Here is an 18172-nt window from a genome sequence, read left to right as displayed (position 1 = left end):
AAAGCAAAAAAGACCAAAAAAAAAAAAAAAAAAAAAGTGATAATGATTATAAAGCATTATCCATACAAGCGTAAGACAAAGCAAAAACAGAACAAAATTGCAGGAGAGCAAAAACTGATACAGACATAGAGCACTAACGTTGACAGGACCTGCAGATACACTGTCAGCATACCCCACCGCGGGTCAGGGAGACGCCAGGTATTTCAGGGTGACCAGGGCACACTGGCACCACAGGCTTCCCCCTCCCCCTGTGCTGGAGGAGGACCTAACACAGCAGGTGTCAGAGTACGGAGGGGGGTGGCAAGAGGAATGGGGACAATTCAGGGTGCGTGCTTGGGGCTGTGAGAAGAAAACTCCTGAAAGAAACCCAAGGAAGCGGAGGAACACAAGTCTTGTCATCCCCACTCCAGCTGGGGGTGCTGGGCGCGGATGTCCCCTGTGTCTTTCGGGCTAGGGCGCGGCAGAGGCTGGTGGGCCAGGAGCAGGAGGCGGAGGGCCTCCGTCCGCAGGTGCTGGAGGTGGTGGCTGCTGCTGCGGTGGAGGGGGATCTGCAAACACATCCAAAAGAAACTTGTCATTGCTGGGAACACAAGAGGCCTGGGCAAGAGCCCACGCAGAGAAACAGGACTTACAAAGGAAATTTCTTTACGGCCTGTGAGGCACGGCTACTGCTGCGGGCTACATGGGGCGCATCTGAACCTCCACGTCACCGCTCGTGTGGCTCCCCTGATCCACGCGGCTCGGGGGTGGGGAGGTGTCTGAGTCTGCCCCACTCTCCTTCAAGGCCCGCTCCTTCCAAGAATCCTCCAGACCTTTGCATAAATTAATTATATTTTGATTTTATCATTATCTTAATGCTTCTCACTGCTAATTCTGTCTCTTCAGTTAAATGATAAGTTCCTTCCTAGGCAAGTTCTGTGTCTTCTTTTCTTTCTCTCAGAGTGCCTAGCCTAGCTGGGCACAACACTGCCTATCAGAAACTGCTGGCTCTTATGAACTGTCTCCACCAGGGTCACCGAGATTGACTTGCAGCAGCCAACAAGCTGGACAGTCTGAGGAGGCCCCGCAACTCCTGAACTGTAGTCTCTGGATTTTTGGCCAAAACTAGGTCAGGTCCTGAAGGGAACAATTAGGAAAGGAGCTCTTTCCTATTTCTACTTTGGCTGCTTGAGTGTACAAAGCAACCATAGAGATGATTCAATCCAGGGTTTTAAAAACTTCTAGATTTTGCCAGGGATGAAAACGAAGGAAACACACAATTAAAGCACCTCATTGCTTACCAGCTAATTCATCCAACCTTCCCCTCAGGAGGTGTCCACCCAGTTGCTAAGGCTCTTCAAAGCATTTTTAAGCCCACCGATTTACTCCCTGGTGTCATCTTTCAGGGGAGCAAAGTAAGGCCTGAAGAGGGAAGTGACTCGCCTGATAAGGCCTGCCCAGTGCCCTGAAGCCAAATCAGCAGCTCAGGATCCCTGAAATTCATCTGGGGCAGGAAGTGATGGGGAGCACCTCAAACATTCAACACCCTCAAGGTACTGCACCCAGGGCCCTTTAGGATGGAATCGTGTATGCAAATCAGGTGTTATCAGCAGGACAGGACAGTGGTAAAGACCAATGACATTATGTCTGCAACAGAGATGCAGCATGGTCAACCCTCCAAGTCAGCCAGCACATTTTTACATTGCCTGTGGGGCAGCAAGGCTAGGAAAAGAGGTACACACTAGACTATGATCTCTGATCCTTGACTTAACAAATATCGCTTTTCTTTTTTTTAAAAAATATCTTAATTTATTTGGTTGTACCGGGTGTTAGTTGCAGCACTCAGGATCATTAGTTGCAGCATGTGGGATATCTAGTTCCCTGACCAGGGATCAAATCCGGGCCCCATGCACTGGGAGCGCAATATTAGCCACTGGACCACCAAGGAAGTCCCTCGTTTCTCACCTGTGATCCTGTACTGACCTGGCTCAACTGCTGTCTTTCTTCTGTGCACCTAACTCTGTCCTTGTCCCTGGGGGTCCAGTGAGAAGGGAGACGCACCTGTGTTGATGGCACTTGTCTCCTGGACCCAGGAAGTCTCCCAGAAAACTACAGTGAGCTCAAGTCACTTCATAGCCTTGTATAACTTATGGTAAATCCTACACTTCTATCCACTTGTTCATGTTTTATTTTCCCAACTAAAGCTCCTGGAGGCCAGGAATGCCTCTGCATCCTAGCTCTCTGTATTGTATTACAAATACATTATTACTACTTTATGTTTTTGTATTATAAATACATTATCATTTTATTATAAGCTGTATTATTATAAACAAACAGGGGATGACTCCACCTCATTTAGGTCCTCCTCTAAAAGGACCTGGGATCACACATGTGGCGGGGTACATGGCCACGATCAGCTGCATTTTGGAATCATTACCATGGTCCACAGGAGTCAGAGGGCAGGCTGGGCTCTGATGCACCCCTTTGGAGGCCAAAGTTGGAGAAGAACAAGGGCTCCATGGCGAAACTGAGCTGGTTTTGCACACACTGCCACAGACACTGTTCAGAAGCATATGTGCCCGCTCCATGGGGCCTGCTAAGACTTCAAAGTCCTTCTCAACACAGCCCTGAATACTCCTTTCTAAGTCTAAGCAGCCACTACCAATATATTGGGCAAAAACTTATTATTATTCCTGCCCTAAACCAGACCCTATTTTTTTCTTTACACCTACCTCTTTTAAATCCTGAATCCATAAAAGGCTCCTATAGAGAAAATAACTACCAGTAGTTCTGTGTATCTACTCAGATTCAAATTAGATAGGCTCAAACAGGCATGGGTGAGGCGTGTCCTTGGCCTCGCCAGAGCCCTTGGTGTCAGGAACGCATCCACGAAGGCTGTGGCATAGCATCCCGACTAACGAGGAGCACTCTGCGCTCGCCACCTGGGCACCTGTCCACCAGGGATGCTGAGCACAATGAGCAAAGCCCAGCCTTTTAGAAGCCCCCCTCACAGGCCATGCTGTCCATGGATCTGTCACACCCCAGAGGGAACAAATGGTGCTTGCCTCCCTTGAGTACAGCTCTCCCCAGAAGTCCCGAGGGTAATGCCTCCCCCAACTGGGTACTTACACATGCCGTTAGGTGCCGTGAGGGGTACCCGGGGTCCTAAGATGTTTCCTGGGATTGGAGGCATACCAGGAGGGGTGGGGCCACTCCCAGGGGGGTGGATGCTGGCTGCAACGGTGGGCATCATGCGGCCTGGCATGGGCTGCCCAGGCATCATGGAACCTGGGCCTGGTATCTGACCTGTGGAGGAGATTCAGAGCACTAAGGTAAGGAAGACAGGAATCAACTCACTGCCCGAGACTGCTAAATACAGACAGATATCTAACCCTCCAAAAGGATTTGAAAGATCGACAGAACAATAATCTGGAATAATCTGACTGGCTTTTAATTCGGGGTGGGGTCGGGGGCATGGAGGGATGACGGGGCAGGTCTGTGGAGTCAACGACTACCCTAAACCCTGGTATAGGCAGGTAACTGTAAGACGCTATTACCAAAAAAAATCCTAAAAGAAAGCATTCACTCTGGTGAGTTTGGGTGAACAATGGATTGTCAAATATCTTCCTGAGGACACGAAATACCAAGCACGGACCACAGGGAATGGAGGGCTTACCAGCAAGTCAGTGCACAGTCTAAGAACTGAAGCTCAGTCCAGACTGAGCTTCACGCACAGGCTATCTGGGAAGGTATGCCTGAAAGGGGATTGGTCACTACCATGAAATCACCATTAAAAGGGGATTCTAATTGGAAGTCTCAAGTTCTTTTCACAAAAACAAATCTCTCCCCCTGCCCCCAGCCATGAAGCACTGGCCCTGGAGAACCATGGTGGGGGAGGGACATGAGAGACAGACAACTCCTTCATCTCTTCCTACTGCTTTGATACGAAAGACGGGAGACACTGGTCACAAGGACAGTGCAACACCTCCTGTGTTCAGGCTCACACTGAACCTTCAGGACCTTCAGCACACTTTTCCTGAAAAGAACCAGACAGTAAATATTTGGACTTCACAGGTCATATGGCCTCTGTCACAACTTTTCAACTTGGCTATTATAGCATGAAGACAGAGAATATGCAACAAATAAGTTTTGCTGTTGTTTAGTCACTGTCCAACTCATTTGTGACCCATGGACTGTAGCCCGCCAGGCTCCTCTGTCCATGGGACTCTCCAAGCAAGAACAATGGAGTGGGTTGCCATTTCATCCTCCAAGGGATCTTCCTGATACAGGATCTTCCCAAACTCATGTCTCCTGCATTGGCAAGTGGATTTGTTTTACCGCTGAGCCAACAGGAAAGCCATAACAAATAGGTGACGTGTATTATAATACATCCTTATGGACTCTGAAATGTGAATTTCACATAATTTTCATGTGACATAAACATTTTTGAGTTTTCTCCAACTACTTAAACTGCAAAAATCATTCTTATCTTATGGCCCCTACAAACATAGGAGATAGACCAGATTTGGTTGTGATTAGCCAATCCTGCCTTTTAATTTCAATTTCAAAAAGAAAAGCCAGGACTGGCTAAACTACAAACAAACTAAAAAGACACTTGCTCCTTGGAAAGAAAGCTATAACAAAGAGAGACAACATATTAAAACGCAGAGGTATAACTGTCAACAAATGTGTGTATAGACAGAGCTATGATTTTTCCAGCAGTCATGAATGGATACGAGAGTTGGATCAAAAGAAGGCTGAGTGTCAAAGAATTGATGCTTTCCAACTGTGGTCCTGGAGAAGAGTCTTGAGAGTTCTCTGGAATGCAAAAAGATCAAACCAGTCAAAATCCTAAAGGAAATCAACCCTGAAGATTAAATGGAAGGAGTGATGCTGAAGTTGAAGCTCCAATACTTTGGCTGCCTGATGGGAAGAGCTGACTCATCGGAAAAGACCTTGATGCTGGGAAAGATTGAAGGCAAAAAGAGAAGCGGGCAGCAGAGGATGAGATGGTTAGATAGCATCACTGACTCAATGGACATGAATCTGAGTGAACGCTAGGGGTAGAGGAGGAGAGAGGAGCCTGGCATGCTGCAGTCCATGGGGCCACAAAGAATCAGACATGACTGAGACAACTTAGCACGAACACACACTACCAGATAGCTAACTGGCAACTAACACAGGTAGAGCAGGAGAGGAGACAGCTCAAGAGCTCTTTTGCAGTGCTTAGAGAATGGCCTGTCTTAACAAAGACAAAGCTTTAAGCCTCACACCATCTATTTCCAGTGTCTGTTCCCTGAGCCAGGACTCAGAGAGAGGAGCCTTTTACTACAGGGTGTCCACAAAGAGAATCTCAGTGAAGTGTAAGAGGCAAGAAGAGAGGTGGTCCATTGTCTCTGGAGGACGTTTTTTTTTTTTTAATTTTTAAAAATATTGATTCATGTGGCTACACTGGGTCTTAGTCGCCGCATGTGGGATCTAGTAACCTGACCAGGGATTCAACCTGGCTCCCTGCACTAGGAGCATGGAGTCTTAACCACTGGTCCCCCAAGAAAATCCCAAGATTACTTTTTAAAAAACATAATACATCTGCCTTATGCCCCAGAATAAACAGGAGAGCAAGTCTGGGGCTCTGGGGCCCCCCTGCTCTCTTATGCAATTTCGAGGAAGTACAGAAGAGCCCCAGAGGTCTTCTCCACATGCTGGAGAATGAGTTGATCCAATCCCCTCAGAGAAAGCAAGAGTAGCTGCTGGGCTGACATGACCGCCACCCTCACACCACTGAACATGTCATTAAAGCTGCTGGGGGCCTGGGCCACAGGGCGAGGCCAGATTTAGGCAGTGCTGAAGTCTATCCGTGGACAGGATGACACAGAGATGAAAGCCACAAACGCCAAGCACCCTACAAGCCATACAAGGGATGAGGACACATGAAGGGTAGGCAGGGAAACCACGGGAAAACTATGGAAGGAGCAAGTGAACGAACTTGATACCTTGTGGCTAATTAAGACCAATCTGTGGACAATTTAGGATTTTGGATGATGTGTATACAAACTGAAGGAGGAGAATTAGGAACAGGGTAACAGGAGACTATACTCGCCATCCCCTCTGAGATAACTACATCACCGTACTATCTACCACCTGCATTACATGTAAGAGTAATAAGCTCAAAAGATTGTTTAAAAACAATGCCCAGGTTAGAGCTCAGCTGTCCATGCTTGGTCTGTCTACACGAATCAAGGCACAAGGGGTCGGATGAGTCATGCACACAGAACAAGGTGAGAGATGTGGCCAGTAAGGCTACAGGGGCCTGGCTAAAGGCTTCTGGAGAAGCGCCTGATTTTCTGTGTGATGAAAAGTGATAAGGAGGGATGGGGAGAGGTGCCCTAGGTGGCTCAGTGGTAAATAATCTGCCTGCCAATGAAGGAGCCATGGGTTTGATCCCTGGTCCAGGAAGACCCCACATGCCCTGGAGCAACTAAGCCTGTGATCCACAACTACTGAGCCTGTGCTCTAGAGCTCGGGAGCAACAACTTCTGAAGCTCTTGTACCTTAGAGCCCGTGCTCAGCAACAGAAAAGCCCACCCCAAAGAGAAGCCCATGCACCACAACTAGAGAGGAACTCCCACGAGCCGCAACTAGAGAAAGCCCACGCACAGCAATGAAGACCCAGCACAGCCTTAAATAAATAAAAAAAATTTTTTTTAAAGAAGGAATGCAGAGGAGTCTCAGTCTAGAACTGAGGAGAAGAGCTTTTGCACAGAAGTAGGGGCTGAATGAGGGCAGGTTGAGTAGAAAAGAGCTGGGAACAGCACCCTACAGGCATCCTGGAGACGGATGAGAGAACGAGGAAGAGGAAGGGGGCAAGTGTGAAGTTGAGAAGGAGAAAAAATGGGAGTCTGGCATCTGACTGGCATGTGCAATGCAGAGAATGGGGAAGGGCTCCGGGGTCAGGAGGTGCATGACTGGCTGCCATTCCAGTGGAACGATGAGATGGAGTGAAGGGAAGGCACAGAACCCTCAAAGCTTCCAATGGACAGTAAGCAGCACACACAGAGCCTTATTCTTCTGAGAATTAGGGTCAGTCCTCTGGAACTCTCCCAGTTTCCTTCTTACCACACACGTGCGAGGTCATTACTAAACACAAGGCTTTGTTTCCCACTCTCTGGATCTCCTTACTGTTGTTGTCGTAGAGTCGCTCAGTCTTGTCTGACTCTTTGCAACCCCATGGATTGCAGCCCACCAGGTTCCTCTGTCCATGGGATTTCTGAGGCAAGAATACTGAAGTGAGTTGCCATCTTCTTCTCCAGGGGATCTTTCAGACCAAGGGATTGAACTTTTGTCTCCTGCTTGGTAGGTGGATTCTTTACCGCTGAGCCACCTAGGAAACTCTCAAGTCTCTACTGATTCTCTAATGGTATTTCAGGTGGTGAGCAGGGAGAGAAGAGATATCTTTGCTGTTGTTGGGGACAGGAGGCCTAGTTTGAATCCAGACCTACAAAATCCCAACCTGGAGATGAAAGAACCCTTTTAATGGACTTGCTGTGATGAATGGAAGCTGTTCAGTAGAGCAAATAATACAGCTCATGGTTGTCAATGGGTACAGACTGCCCTCTTCTACCCAGTTCAACCTGGACAAGAGGCCTTTGAGCAAGTTAGGAAGAACATTTTGCCAGCCCTTCTCAGATCTCTCTCTCTGGAAAACTGGTATTAGAGCACTGAAGAATGCCTTTACAAAAAGGTCAGACTGAGTAAGGGAGAAAGAAAGAAGGAAGAGCACAGACCAGGTGTATGCTAAGTGAACGGACACACAACTGCTCAGTCTTAACCATTCTTATCTACAGCAGCACAACAGAGTTTTCTACTGTGATATCTTGAGCAAGGTATGGGCTGCCCAAACTCCTGGCTGACCAGTGAGCACACCCGTCAGTAAGCCACCCAGTAACACTCTCAAAGGGGAAAGCACTGGTGAAAGTTGTTCAGTCACGTCTGACTCTGTGACCCCATGGACTATACAGATCATGGAATTCTCCAGGCCAGAATATTGGAGTGGGTAGCCTTTCCCTTCTCCAGGTGACTGTCCCAACCCAGGGATTGAACCCAAGTCTCCCACATTGCAGGCAGATTCTTTACCAGCTGAGCCACAAGGGAAGTCCAAGAATACTGGAGTGGGTAGCCTATCCCTTCTCCAGCGGATCTTCCCAACCCAGGAATCAAACTGGGGTCTCCTGCATTGCAGGTGGATGCTTGACTAACTGAGCTATCAGGGAAGCCCCTACAATACCATTCTCAACAGGGAAAGCATAGATGAATGAGACTGCAAACTGAACAGTGCGATCTCCACTTCACGCTGACCTAGATGAGTGGTTCTGGACAAGCTGTTTAGGATGACCCAAGCCTCAGTTTCCTGAGATTATTAGAAAGAGCAATGTTAAATATATGCTGTACTCTAACATCCAGTTCTCTGTACGATCAGGGAAAGGGTTTGCTATGATGTCTTACTATGTCTGCGGCTCTGCCTTATGAAAGGAAGAACAAACATTCTCAAGTTAGACAGACGCTCAGAAAAAGTTAAGAGATTTCTTTACAGTCTTCAAACTTTAAAGAGGAATCAGATCCAAGTCTTTTGATTCTAAATCTAATTATTTACCATACTATTCCATGCTCAAATCCAACAGGTCATGTGAAAGGACTTCAGGTACCAGTCAGCATTAAAAAAAAATGATATAAACTTTAATTCCAAGCACCATGTTTTCTTCTTCACTGTATCAACAATAAAGAGACTGCTCTGCTTCCTGCAATATATAATTCTAACAAATAAACTTGCTAGCACCTTGCAGTGGGTGGGATGGTGGCCTTCAAACACATACACACACATTCTAACACCTGGAACCTGTAAATGTTAACTGTATTTGGAAAAAGCATCTTTGCAGATTTTGGCTGAGGATCTTGCGATCATCCTAGATTATCTTGGTGGGCCCTACATCCAATGCTGAGTGTCCTTATAAGGGACACACGGAGGAAAAGACACAGGGAGAAGAAGGAAGATAAAGACGGAGTAAAGAAAGGTGTGGCCATAATCCAGGGAAAGCTATCAGCAACCAGAAGTGGAAGAGGCAAGGAACAGAGCTCCCTGAAAGCTCCTGGAGGGAAGCATGACCTTGGTCCCTTAGCTCCCAGAAATGTGAAACCCCTACATTTCTGTTGCTATGAGTTACCATGTTTATGAAAGGGGAAGACAAAGACTGAGTAGCTCATCCAATGTCATGAAGCGTATAAGTAAGGGAGCCTGGCTCTGACCTAGGGGCTCTGGCTCCAGAGATGGTACCCGTAACACAGAGCACTCTGAGGATGAAAGTCTGAAGCATCCGTCTTCCAGTAGACTGTGTGATGGAAACCCTGCTGCACTAAACACTTGGAGAGTGTTGGAGTCTTGGAAAGAGGGGAATCAGTGGCACATTAACACAGACGCATAGGCTTCCCTGGTGGCTCAGATGGTAAAGAATCTGCCTGGAACGCAGGAGACACGGGTTTGATCCCTGGGTCGGGAAGATCCCCCGGAGAAAGGAATGCTTACCCACTCCAGCATTCTTGCCTGGAGAATCCCACGGACAGAGGAGCCTCGTGGGCTACAGTCCATGGGGTCGCAAAAAGTTGAACACGACTGAGCAACTAACATTTTCAACTTTCACAAGGTGACATCTACTAAAACAACACTGGGATAAGCTGCAAGCTCTGCTGTTAGGTCCATCAGCGCTGCTTCCAAGCCACCTGCTCAGAGGCAGTGGCCGATTCCCCTACTACCCTAAATCTGTTTAACAACAAGCTGGGCCAGGGGAGCTCTAGGCTTTTAAGACCAAACTACAAACCCAACAGCTGGAAAACAAAACAAAACAACAAACCCTTTCTTTTGCAATAAATCCTGAAGCTTTCTGTAGAACAGTGTTCTTCTATCCTCCTGTCATAAACGGAGCCAAAAAGCCACCAGAGTACTGGTATTTAAGGTAGGAGAAGACAGTGGCTCCTTGGGAAGAGGTGGCAACAGAAAGGAAGGACTAGAGGAACAACAGTTTATTTCTGCTTGTGGGACTTTGCACAGACAGACATTTCTCAGGAAAGCAAGGAACACTATGAGTGAGGCAACGTCTCCGTGCCATCAGGAGGCGCTGGTGTGCCCAGGGCAGTGGATTTAGAGAACAGATAGCGAGGAGACAGAATGCTGCTCTGAGTTGGGGCCTGTCGCTTGCAGGCAATGACAGTGACCTCACGGAATATTTCAGGTTGTCAGAAAGACTGAAAGAGAGAGCCCAGACTATAATTAAGGAAATGAAGTCTCAGAGAGGCAATGGAATCTGGTCCCAAGTCATAAGAACAAGGGACTGAGCTGTCTGACCCCAAGGTGCATTGTCTTTTCCTGTACATCATCCTGCCTTAGAAGGGTATTCCTTTCCTTGGAAAAGCCGATTTCTAAGGACAAAATTTGAAAAGGGGTAGAGTTTAAGAGGACTGAGGAGAAGCCAAAAACCAACTTCTTATAAAGTCAACCCCTGTCCTTTTGAGATCTAAATGTCCTTGGCTTTTCTGGGTTTTGATATAGGTCTCATCATTTTTAAATGGATGACAAGATGGGAAAGCATTTCATTTTATTTTTACTAAACATTAAGAAGTCTGGTCCACAGATATCCAAAATGAATAGGAGCAGGCCTTATCAAACAAAATAAAGGATGTGGGCATGTATTTTTATTAAGTGGAAAAAAAAATCTCAGGTGCTTCCTTTTCCAGTAGAGAGGGAGGTGAGAGAGAGATGTGGCTTCAGAACAGCAGCATCAAAGCATAAACTGGTGGGAGTCTGACCTACATACGAGCTTTTTTTTTTTTTTTAAAGCAGTAGGCATCTGAAGCCTGAAAAATGGAAAGGTTTGCTAAAATTAGGCTTTGCCTAGTGGAAAAACCCCTCTCACTATCAGGTTTATTAGATCTTATACTAAAGTGTTACAGATACCACACTCAACAGAGTATCATCTAAGGACTTCATATTTATTCTCTGGGATGGGAGAGGCAGGTGGGTAAAAGAACACAAAACAACGAAAGGGAACCCATGAATTTCCAACCATAAGCACATTTCCTTGCTGTTTCTAACCACCCACAACACACCCTCTGGCGAGTCCCCCAGAGAACGGAAATAACCATGAGGGCCAAGTGAGGGGAAGCCAGGGCTCCCCGGAGATTGCTCCTCGGCGGCAGCTTCCGGGAGGGGGGAGGCCCACAGACGCTCTTTGTTGAAGACTGTGCCCTCACTGTTCTCTTTGTGGGGATAACCTGCCACTCCGGAAAGCGGCACGGCAGCCTTGTTATCACATGATGCGAGCAGGACCAAAGGCACCGCAGATAATAAAAACTTGGCTGCCGTGATGAGCTGGTTCAGTTCCCTTTTCAGTGTGGGGCTCTGAGTTGGGGGGAGAGAAGAGGCTAGGAAGTAGTGAGTGGCTGTAATCCTTTCTTGAGCACTACTTCCCACAGGGAGGGTTGTGTAAGTGGATCTAACGTGGGGGCCTGAAAGTCAAGGGCTTAATGCTTTGCTTGGAAATTTCATTGAACAACCAGTATTTTAACATCTCTATCATCCCTGAGTTCTCATCAGATCAGATCAATTCCTACTCCGATTTTGGGGGGGCACTTCTAAAAATTCTTACACTATTAATGAGGAAATGATACAGGTTATTTAAACCAACTTGTCCTTTTCTCTCCGTTTTTCATACACAGAGACACATAAAAAGGCTTCCCCAATGCAGGCGGCTCACTCCAGATCCGTGAGGCATGAATACTCAAGAGCGCCTCATTTACTATTAAAAGCCCAAGGGGAAGGCAGAGCTTACACTGCACTCACATCCTAGATTTTTAGGCAATCTCCCTAAAATACACTTGGCCCTCTGTTCCACCGTATCCATGGGATCAGCATCTGTGGGTATGGAGGGCCGACTGTATTCACTGTTCAGTATCATTTTCTTTAAGAGACGTGGGCATCTATGGATACTCATGCATCCCCCACTGGGGTCCAGAACCAATCCCTGGTGGAAACAGAGACGACTGTAGGTGCTAAGGTCCCTAGGGGAGACACCCTGCAGTCACAGGTGTCCTCCTTGATCACAATCAAGAACACCCCAGGGAAGAGCAGCCACTACCCTGCCATGCTCCTTGGCTCCCCATGTGCTGTCATGAATGCAATGGGCCAGGCTGCGGGCAAGCATGTGTTCAAGAACTGGTGGCTGCCATGACTCTTTCATCTGTGCCAATTTAGAAAGGCAGTAGTGCAGGAAGAACTAGTTACACTTTAACTTTCGAATCACTTCCATGAGATCACACTGTGTTTCAATTTAAATGAAAGACAAAACACAGTGCTGTGTACTTTATGAAGATCAACAAAACCTAAGAGTGTTATAAGGATGGCTATGGGCACCTCCAGTTTCCATTTGCTAACTGTACACTGGAGATTCTTCCTTTGACTTTTTGTTTGATGGAAACAAATCACCTTTGGACACTTTATCAGGGAGAAGAACAAAACCTACAAAAAGCTAGAGTTTGAGGTGAGTAAGGAGTACGACCAAATAGTAAGAGCCCAGAAGACAGATAGCAGCAAACAGATGCTCTGTATACAAAAATTCTAAGCATGTGAATGAATTAAAGAGGTGAATGGAAGGACCGCAGAAGTACAAACTAAATGGAATATTTACAGGTGTTGGTTTATACTAGCCCCTCTGGTGCTTGGGCCCAAAAGGGCTCGACAGTCTCACAACAAGGAGCCATATTTTAATGGGTTCTACCATGAACTGTGGAGAAAGATTACATGTGTTTTATCTACAAAATAATATGAATTCTATTAAGTCAGAGAGCTGGACAAATTCACCACTTGACCTTCTTTCACCACTTTCCCAATCTTGCTGGTTTTGAGAGGCTGATTTTTCTCCTTCCTTCACACACCATAAATTCTGGCCAAATACCAAAAGCTAGTCTACTGACCTGGATAATTATCCCCAGCTTATACATAAATGCTGTGGGCCTGTTAACTTTTCTAAACCTAGGAAATATTAGTCAGAAGGACTATATTCACAGTTATGAACTTACACCTGTGGCAAATAAGAGACTAAAGTTGTTCTCCACCTAAAATATTACAGACTCCCTTGCTTGCCTTAATATAAAAAGCCCCTTTAGCCAGTTTCTAGAATCTGTTAAAACCAGTCTTTTCTGAACTGCTAATATTAAGTTAGCTTTTAATTAGTGGGTTCAATTTATTATTCATAATTTTACTTTCCAACACATCTGATTTTTATATTCAAACGCCAAAGCAACCCCACAAAAGGGAAACTATGGAAAATGATCACCTTGAGCTGCTGGAACTCTTACACCCTAAGGGAGAGAATGTAAACTGGCATTAGCATTTTGGCAAAATTTTGGCAGCATCAACTAATGTGAATACATGGAATTCCTAAGACTCATTCTAGGCACGTGGCAAATTTCACTACTTAAGGGCACACACAACAGAAATGTATACCAAAGCCTCGAAAAGACGTGTGCACACGCATGTTCACAGCAGCACTATTTCTAATTACTAAAATGGAAAAGAATCGAACACCCATCAACAGGACAACGGATCATGGTATATAATAAATCATGGCAGGGCCACACAGTGGAATACATGCAGTAAGAACAAAGAGCAAATCGATGACCAGTCACGACAATGCAGATGCATTTCACATACGCAGTGTCGAGTGAAAGAAGCCAAACCGACAAAAATCAGCACGAGATCCCTTCCAGATATCATTCAAAACCAGCCCAACTGGTCTATGGTGTTGGACTTTGGGACAGTTGCTACCCCAGGGGAGGGAGGAGCTTGCGAAAAGCCATGAGGGGTCTTCAGAGTGTTGGTTACAAAGGTACGTTCTCTTTGTTAAAAATCATCAGGTATTTACTAGGGCTAGTGTATTTTTTCATATGTATGTTACATTTCAATAGAAAAATTTTCAAGAAAACAGGGACTTTCTTGGCAGTTCAGTGATTAAGACTTTGCACTTCCACTGCAGGGGGTGTGGGTGTGATCCCTGGTTGGGGAACTAAGCTCTCACATACCGCATGGCAAAAACAGAATAGCTTGGCACAAAAACACTCTCATTATACACATAATGATCCTTTTCTTCAAAATTCACTTAAGAAAAGCCTATTTCTCTAAGTAAAAAGAGAAACATAACCTATCTGTATTCTACAGGCTATTTTAAGAACTCTAGTTTTCCGCCACTGTCTCCCTGAAAGAATATAGCTGTATCTGAGTCTGCTACCAATCCACTTGGTCCTCCATCACAGGAAGGGGCATCGTGATATCACTTTGCCATAAGAGGGAGTCCAGCAGGAAGCCTGGCTCCACCATGTGGCAAGGTAACATAGCCTTGACATGCATTAGTTCTTCACTTCTAAAGGGAGGACAGTGAGAAGTAAAAATACTGTGGGTTAAGGGCCTGGCATACAAACACCTGTTCTCACCAGGATGTAACTTAGAAAAAAAGGCAGAAGGATACTTTTTCTAAATGCAGATGGTAGAGAACTTCCTGAGAAATTCTGTGAATAGTTACTGCGGATGGTGAGGCTTCAACACCATTAAGAACAAATGCCACAGCAAACCTCCTCTTAAACATTTATCCCAAGAGTTTAAAGAATTAAACTTTAAAATAACTGTTTTTGAAAAAAAATCACTTTGGGATCATCATTCTGTTAAGCATTCATAGCTTGTAACGTGTTAGAAAATTAGATTTTAAGACCCACTCAAGCAGACAGACAAGGGCTGAGAAGTAAAGTAACCCTGTGTCATGAGCCTGGCAGACTTCTGAAACTATCTTCACAAATGTCATATAGATCAAGCAGCAAGTCTAATGGTGGTAGTAAACTCACAACTGCCATCTGTGTGCGTGTGTGAAAGCGAGAGAGAGAGCGCGAGAGAGAAAGCCCCATTTTGGGGTCAAGCCAATAAAAACTAATGCCTAAACATGTTTGGGGCTGTAAAGTAAAAATTCATATTGGTAACATAAATTGTCAGATCAGAGTTGTTTCAGTCATGGCTCCCTCAGGCCAACATACCTTGTTTATTTCTATGAGATTTAGAAATTCTGCCATTTGAGGAAGTCAGGTCAACTGACATGAGTAACAGTGAGAATCCTCTCAGGCTTCCAAGGGTCTTCCTATTTTTATTTCACCTGAGCTCTGCACGCCTTGGCCAGAGAGCCTGCATCCCACCCTAGAAAGTACAGACTTTGGCTCTGGAGGCACCTGACACATTACCATAAAGTACCTATAAAAATCTTACAGGAAGACTGTGACTAGAGCAATATAGTACACCACAGCCACATATATTACCTTACAGGAGGGGAAGGAATACGGGGAGAGATGCTGCAATTAAAGGTACATTTTAAGTTTTAATGATGTCAGTAGTTAAGTTTGAAAGAATTGTGAGCTCGACTTTCAAGGTAGTTAAAATGTGGTAAAAAGCTGCCAACTTGAAGGGCACCCATGAACTAAAAGATGGGACAATTTCAGAATGAAAATGAGTAAGGTCCATAACATTGAAACACATAAAAATACAGGACATACAAATTCACAATACTAAAAGCATACACACACAACAGAAAAATCCTTATCGGTCACCTTTGGAGACTCTTTGCGGGGGAGTGGAGGACTGGCTTGGGGGAGGAGGGAGGACTCATTATTCAGGTGACTGATAAGTAAAGGGAAAGAATGAAGCATTTATCCAGGCTTTCTTGCAAGGATTGATTTTCAGCGTAACAAAATGACTGGTGAAGAAAAGCTTTTGTAACAAAAGAATCACTGCTAACAAATGTACAATATAAATAAAGGCAGAAAGGACAATAAATTCAGGAATCTTATATTTTGCAACAGCTGATGAAATAACTGATCTAGGAAGCGATTCTCATTGGCAGGTGAAATCTTAAGTGAGTCATTTAATGGGGAACTTAGGAACACCAAAACCACTGGCAAACCTGGAGGTCACCAAGAGAGAACGGACACCACAGGAAAAATGTCTGCACTCCCAAAGTGACCCTAAACCTGCGAAAGTATCCAGCGCCATCCTGTGGTTTACTTATGGGAGATGTGTGGGAGGAGGAAAAGAGGGGAGAAGCCATGTGAAATGACACCATGCACCTTGAGTGCACAATCAGGCACAGCCACAGGCTCAAGACCCGGATTTCTTCAACACATGAAGTGAAGCTGTGCAATAGGCATTTGGGGGCTTATTACGCTATTCTACTTTCACCTACAGAAGATTTCTACAACAAAAAGCTAAGAATGGCAGAAAGGTGATGATCACTGAAAATGCATCATTAAGAGATCACTGTACTTTTCTTTTCATGTCTATCTTTGAAATGTCAATTAAAAAAATAGTGTAGACAATCCAAGGATGAATTTTTAAGGAACTTTTGGGATATACTGCTGACCTATCCAAGAAAAAGGCATCATGCCAAGAGGACCCTGGAAAGAGAACCCAGCAGGCTTCATGTGCTGATGGCTACAAAGCCAGATTCACTTGTCTACCACATCCTGGATGATGACGGACATGCTGCACAGTCTCAGTCAGAAATCCCCAACAGTGAGGTCTGACCCTCTGATGCTCCGAGCACAGGGATGAGCCCAGCTGCATCTGTGAGCAGAGCTTCCTCTCACCTGGCGGGGGTGGATGAGGCGGTGGCATCTGGTGGTGCATCAGAGGGTAGGGAGGGGGCTGTTGATGAGGCATCATGCCAGGATGTCCTGCTGCTCCCAGCTGCGCCAGGCCGGGTCCTCCTGAGTGCTGGTGTGCCTGTTGAGGGTTCGGCCCATGCTGCTGCTGTTCCATTTGCTGTCGGGCTCGCAACTCAGCATATTTCAGCTGCTCCATGTGGAAGTTCTGGCGCTCCGTAAGCAACTGCTGCCTCTGTTGTTCTAACTGTTAAGAAAAGAAAGGGGAAGAGAAATGACACCAGGAGAGGCTTTCAGGATTGGATGCCAACACAGGACACCCACACGGTGCCTAAGTTCCCCAAACTTCATCACCGTTACATAGTCACCTCCTCTCCTGCAACCACCACAGTCAGAGAAAAGGCACTGCTTCTTGAGTAGCATGAAGTCAAGTTTTTCTCTATGTTAAGTATAAGATTTGCCTTTCCTTGGAACCTTCACCCCATGTGGGGCAACTGTACTCAGCACAGGTAATCCCTCTGTTGGCAGGCCTTCAGATATTTAAAAAATAGCTTCCACAACCACCTTATTCTTTCTCAGGTGACAGAAACATCTCTTGTCCTCTTGTTCCTTAAGATAGTTCCTTAAGATACTAGTATTTCAAGTCCAACCATTTTAGGTGCTCTCTTCTGAAAGTGATCCTTTTTGGCTACTATTTTAGAATGTGACATCACAGTTAAATCCTCTGCACGAGTGGACGTGGCCTTAGCTGAAAAGATACACATCTTCTAGATGGAACTTTGGCACTGCCACTGTAAATCTTAGCTACTTAGCTTCCAAGTAGCCAAAATTATACTGGGTGACACATTCACAGCATATTTTCAAAGTCTAAATAAAAATTTACATGACTTGTGGTCTGAAGAATATAAGTGCTTCAGTATTCAAGATAATCTTTCTGGGACCCAAATTAAAATAGAGAAATAAGAGAAGTTATTATAAATAAATAATAAATACGTTATTATAAATACATGAGAAGTTATTATATGTGGTAGAAAATTCAGAAACCATATGCCAAACAGTAGCACAGAATGGGTGGTCACCTTAAAAGCCATCAAAATTAAATCCAGAGCTGACAGAGAAAAATCATCTTTAACATGAACAAAAATAAAAATTCAGGTTTCTAAAGTAAGCATTATAAAGATCATAAGGAGGGTGTGATCTATTTCTACTCTATAATGTTCTACCCCACCATTTTCGAGAGCAAGATCTTATTCACTGGGAGGCATTTCTATAGCAGCCACAAGGGCTCTTGGGCACTTGAGATATGGCTAATCTCAAAGGAGATGTACTATCAATGTAACATCCGCACTGAGTTTTGAAATCTGAAAAAAATCAATTTTTCATACTGATTACATGTTAAGAATAACACACATATATTGCATTAAAACATCTTTATGATTGTTTTTTTTTAATGTGG

General features: G+C 45.2%; 1 protein-coding gene across 1 annotated transcript in view; it reads right to left on the bottom strand.

The window, feature by feature from the left end:
* Positions 1-20: 20 nt before the first annotated feature.
* The window catches only part of SMARCC1 (SWI/SNF related, matrix associated, actin dependent regulator of chromatin, subfamily c, member 1), a 125030-nt gene continuing 106878 nt past the window's right edge, over positions 21-18172 (bottom strand). Inside the window, exons 27-29 of the mRNA XM_010862496.1 lie at positions 16702-16963; positions 3109-3285; positions 21-548 (exon numbers count right to left, since the gene is read on the bottom strand). Coding sequence (XP_010860798.1) covers positions 451-548; positions 3109-3285; positions 16702-16963 — 537 coding nt within the window. The 3' untranslated portion in view covers positions 21-450. The remainder of the gene's footprint in view (positions 549-3108; positions 3286-16701; positions 16964-18172) is intronic.

This window comes from Bison bison, unplaced genomic scaffold (genome assembly GCF_000754665.1).
Source record: "Bison bison bison isolate TAMUID 2011002044 unplaced genomic scaffold, Bison_UMD1.0 scf7180017864482, whole genome shotgun sequence".
Lineage (NCBI taxonomy): Eukaryota > Metazoa > Chordata > Mammalia > Artiodactyla > Bovidae > Bison > Bison bison.
The sequence above is the reverse complement of the archived record's forward strand: the minus strand, read 5'-3'. Positions and strand labels throughout refer to the sequence as shown.